Source organism: Aegilops tauschii, chromosome 4 (genome assembly GCF_002575655.3).
Source record: "Aegilops tauschii subsp. strangulata cultivar AL8/78 chromosome 4, Aet v6.0, whole genome shotgun sequence".
Classification (NCBI taxonomy): Eukaryota; Viridiplantae; Streptophyta; class Magnoliopsida; order Poales; family Poaceae; genus Aegilops; species Aegilops tauschii.
Genome location: NC_053038.3, coordinates 156,516,379 through 156,521,392, shown reverse-complemented (window position 1 = coordinate 156,521,392; position 5,014 = coordinate 156,516,379). Strand labels below are relative to the sequence as shown.

Genomic DNA, 5,014 nt, shown 5'->3' with positions numbered 1-5,014 from the left:
TGGTTCGAATTGTTATGAAGTGCATCTCGTATTGACTCCTCCTCCTTATCTACTGTAAATATAAGATGAAAAACGTCTTTTATTTCGATACAGAGGGAGTATTATTCTGCATGCAGGACTGAAGAATAATTCAGCACAAACTTGGACATGGGGTGGTCTCGGATCCTAGTTGTGCAGGGCGGTTGGTAGTTTGGAAGTAGAAAAACGAAAAAAAAAAACATAGTAGATGTATTGTTCTGTAATTTGATGGCTTGGGTCGGAAACACTACCAAAGCAAGCATATTCTCATGTGAACATTGCTTACACAAGAAGTTAAACAACAGCGCTCATCCCTTTTTCACTTGTTCTTCCCTCCTTTCTCCTTTCCAAATTCACTTTGGGAACTCACAAGAATGATCCGCCGTTAACGGTCTCTCATCTCGGACTCTACTTGTCGATTTTGCTTTCTGTCTGTATGTGTGTGTGTGTGTTTTCAACCTTTGGACAAAGCTCCGAACAAAGTTACAGTATCTTTTCACTTTCTGCATCATGACCTCAAATCTTTTGTTTGCCCACAGAGCACTAGATGAGCAGTGTAAGAATACGTAGCATGTATTAGGGATATATTCTTCATGTAATCTTTTCCCTTCCTATCCGAACCTCCCCATCTATCCTTTCCTTTTCCACTTGGATCTTTTGTTTGCCCACAGAGCACTAGATGAGCAGTGTAAGAATACGTAGCATGTATTAGGGATATATTCTTCATGTAATCTTTTCCCTTCCTATCCGAACCTCCCCATCTATCCTTTCCTTTTCCACTTGGATTAGATCTTGGAGGACAAGCATAGGCTGGTTTTATAGCTCTACATATACGGCCTTTTGGGCTCTAATACATGCGATCAATATTCTCCTGAATCTACTAGTCTACATGGTATCAGTTTTTCTCTAGGTCTTGTGCCTTGCTTCCGCTGCTTCCCTGCCCTAGACACCGCTGAACCCTGCCCATAGTCGCATCCCTCCCAGCTGCCGCCATGGACTTCAGCGAGTTCGGCGACTACGTCTCCACCCCCAACACCTCCGAGTCCAATCCCTCCAACCCCTTTGCCGCTAGCTCCGTCAACCCCGCTGCTCCAAGTGCCACCGCAGTCCAGCTTATCAACATCCGAAACCATGTCACCGTTATCCTTGACTTCGAGGAGTCCAATTTTTGCATATGGCAGACCTTCTTCAACCTTACTTTTCGCAAGCTTGGTCTCCTTGATCACATCGATGGCTCCGTCGACGCTCTCATGGCTCTCGGCGACGTCGAGTGGACTCAAATCGACCAATGCATAGTCTCCTGGTTGTACACCACCGTCTCCAAGGACATTCTCGAGATCATCATCCAGCCCTCCCACACCGCCGCCAACGCTTGGACCGTCATCACCGAGCTCTTCCGCGACAATCGCCTTCAACGCTCCATCTTCGCTAAGCGTGACTTCCTCAACCTCGTCCAGGGCGATCTCTCTGTCACCGCCTTCGCGAGCCGCCTCAAGTGTCTCTCCGACACGCTTCGCGACGTCGGCACTCCGGTCAATGACCAGGACATGCTGACCACCTTCATCAACGGGCTGAACGGCGAGTTCGGCCACTGCATCGCCGCCCTCACCATCAACCCTGCTGGTCTAACCTTCGCCCGTGCACGCGGCGCTATTTTGCAGGAAGAACGCTGGCTTGCCCGCCATGCTCAGCAAATCCGGGCGACGGCCCTCGTCGCCAACCGGTTCTCCGCGCCGCCGGCTTCACCGGCCTCGCGGCCCCCCGTGCCTTCTCCAACGTCTGCTGCTCCTGCATCGGGCGGGCGTGGCCGCGGCAAAGGCCGCAAGAAGCAGCAGCAGCCTCAGCAGGGGCTCGGCGCTGCTACTGGCGCTGCTCCTGGACGGGATCCGGCTGCACCCTTCTGGCCCGTCGGCAGCTACCCGCTGTCCGGCATGTTCCAGGCCTGGCCGCCGAACTGGCGTGCGCCCGGCGCCGGTCTCCTTGGCCCGCGCCCTGGTGTCTCCACCCCGCAGGCGTACACTGCTCATCTCGGGCAGCAAGGCTACGGTACTCCTTCGGTCTACAACGGTTTCCCCCCACCGTCCCTGCCGCTCCAGCCCCCTGCATGGGATCAGACGCAGCTTCATGCCGCCCTCAACAACCTCTCTGTGCAGCAGGGCGGTGCCGGCGGAAGCGGCTCCAACTGGTTTTTTGACACAGGCGCGACTGCCCATATGACTAGCGATCCCGGTATCCTCTCTTCTTCCTTCCCCTCCTCTAACTTTTCCTTTGTCGTCTTCGGCAACGGAGATTCCCTCCCCATCACTCACATTGGCACCACCTCTCTCCCCACCTCCTCTTTTCCACTTTCATTACGTGATGTCGTAGTTACTCCTAATCTTATTAAAAACCTCATCTCTGTTCGTCTTTTAACTCGTACCAATCCAGTTAACGTTGAATTTGATGATCTTGGTTTTTCTGTCAAGGATCGTCGTACCCGCGCAGTGATTCTCCGATGTGATAGCAACGACGACCTCTATCCTCATGTCGCCGGACCTCAAGCTCTCCTTGCCGGCACCACCGACCTTTGGCACCAACGCCTTGGCCATCCAGGACATGATGCTCTCTCTAGGACTATATCTTCTTTTGATTTTACTTGTAATAAATCACCCCCTACAACGTGTCATGCTTGTAGATTGGGGAAGCACGTTCGACTACCTTTCAAACAATCAGATAGTCAAGCTAGTTTTCCTTTTGCTCTTGTTCATTGCGACGTTTGGATGTCTCCTATAACAAGTGTTTCGGGTTTTCAATATTATCTTGTTTTGCTTGATGATTATTCTCACTACGTTTGGACTTTTCCTTTGTGCCGCAAATCGGACGTGTTTTCTACTATCTCTCATTTTCATGCTTTTTTTGCCACCCAATTTCAACGCTATATCATAGCTTTTCAAACCGACAATGGTCGTGAGTTCGATAATCATGCGTCATGCAACTTTTTTGCACAACACGGCATCCATCTCCGCCTCACATGTCCTTACACCTCACAACAAAACGGCCGTGCTGAACGCATACTTCGCACCTTGAACGATAGTGTCCGCACTCTATTATTTCATGCTCACATGCCTCCTAGGTTTTGGGCTGAAGCACTCAACACCGCCACCTATCTTCTTAATTTTCGACCTTGTCGGCCACGAAACAATCTTCCTCCTCACCAACTTCTGTTTGGTTCACCACCTGACTACTCTCATCTTCGATTCTTTGGCTGTCTATGTTACCCAAAAACCACTTCCACTGCTCCTCATAAACTCTCACCTCGATCTCTCGCTTGTGTTTTCTTTGGTTACCCTCCCGATCACCGTGGATACCGCTGCTATGATCCGGTCATTCGCCGTGTGCTAACATCACGCCATGTTGTTTTCGACGAGAGCGTTTTTCCTTTCAGGACCATGCTGCAGGAGTTGCCGTCATCACCAGCTTCGATCTCTCAACCCGACGCTGTGGTGTTCCGTGCACCACCGGCCCCTCACCGGCGTGACCCGCCGCCCGCTCCACGGGTCGCTGGGAGTCCAGTTGTGGCCGCCCCTGCATCCCCATCGGCGGCCACTACGGCTGCTGCCTCGCCTGCTGGGACGTTGTAACACCCCGAGAATCATGCTACAGTAACTCCCTGTGATTAAGCTAATCATGTTGCTAAACAGGGCTTGATCACAATTGCATCAAATTTCTTTCAAACTCCTAGTTCAAACTTCAATTAAAATCAAAGTGGAAAATAAAAGTTTCAAAAATTTGAACAAAAATGTTCGGTGGGTGCCAAATAATACACTGGTAATTATGGTGGAGAAAACACATTTTTATAAAATACCTAAATACTATTAAATGAAATAAAACAGAAAATAAAATAAACAAATAAAAAGAAAAAGCAAAAGAACACAACACAGACAAAGAAAAAGAAAAAAAAAGAGAGAAGGCCCTCCCCCCCACTGGACCGCTGGCCCAACTGGGCCGACCCCCGGCCCAGCCGGCCTAGCCCATCTCCCACTCCCCCTCGACCCCTTCCCTGTTCCCCCGACCGGGGTCGGAACAGGGGCCGTCCCCGCCGCACCCCCTCGCCGGCGACGGGGAGGATAAGGGCGCCAGCTCCCCCCGCCTCCTCGGGCCTCTCTCCCACTCGCCCCGCTCTCCTCTCGGCCCCTGCGCCTCCCTCTTCCCCCCCAGATCCGCGCCGCTCTCTTCTTCCCCACGCCCGACGCGCTCGCCGCCGTTCCCGTCGTTCACACGGCCACCGTGCCCCAATCGCCACCTCGCCGTGTCATACGCCGTCGCCGCCCTCGACTACACCACCTCCGCCTCTCCGTTGAAGCTCGGAGCCACTGCAACGGCCTCCCCGAGCTCGTCTTCAACTTCGGACGCCGGCGACCCCCTTCTTCCCCGGCGCCGACCTGCTGCTCCTAAGCTCTCACCGGCCTCCGTGTGCCGCGCGGTGAGCCTCTCCCCCCCTCATCCCCTGTCCTTTCTCTCTCGTGCGCCCCTAGCTTCTTCCCCGCGCGCGCCCGAACGCCGCGCCGCGGAGCTCGCCGCCGGTGGGTCTCCGGTGACCTTATGGTCACGGGCTCAAGCCCGTTGCACTCCCCACCTCGCGTAGATGCCCCCCAGCCCCTCCGCTTGCTCGATAGCCCGCCGTAGCCTCGTTTCCGTCGGGCACCCGTGCGCGTCGCCGCCTCCGCCGCTCGCCGGCGCCGATTCCGGCGAAGCCCCGACCACCCCTGGATGCGGCGCTGCGAGCCCTTTCGAATGGGTCTAGCCCCGCTCCTCCCCGAGCCCCGTAGCGCGATTCCGGCCAACTCCGGAGAGGGGCCGCCGCTATTTTGGTCGCCGGAGTTGCTCCGGCGCCGGCCGCCGACGTGACTGGCCTGGCCCCCCCCCCAAGTGCCACTGCCAGTAGGCCCGTGGGCCCCGTTGACTGGGTCCACCCAGTCAACGTGCTGACTGGGCAGGCCCAGCCACTGACATGCGG

General features: G+C 54.6%; 1 protein-coding gene across 1 annotated transcript; it reads left to right on the top strand.

Moving 5' to 3' along the window:
- The first annotated feature begins 1,010 nt into the window (after positions 1 to 1,010).
- LOC109732973 (uncharacterized) lies at positions 1,011 to 2,518 on the top strand. Its single transcript, XM_020292183.1, has 2 exons — positions 1,011 to 2,247; positions 2,484 to 2,518. Exons 1-2 carry the CDS (start codon positions 1,011 to 1,013, stop codon positions 2,516 to 2,518), a joined length of 1,272 nt encoding a protein of 423 aa, XP_020147772.1.
- Positions 2,519 to 5,014: the final 2,496 nt, after the last annotated feature.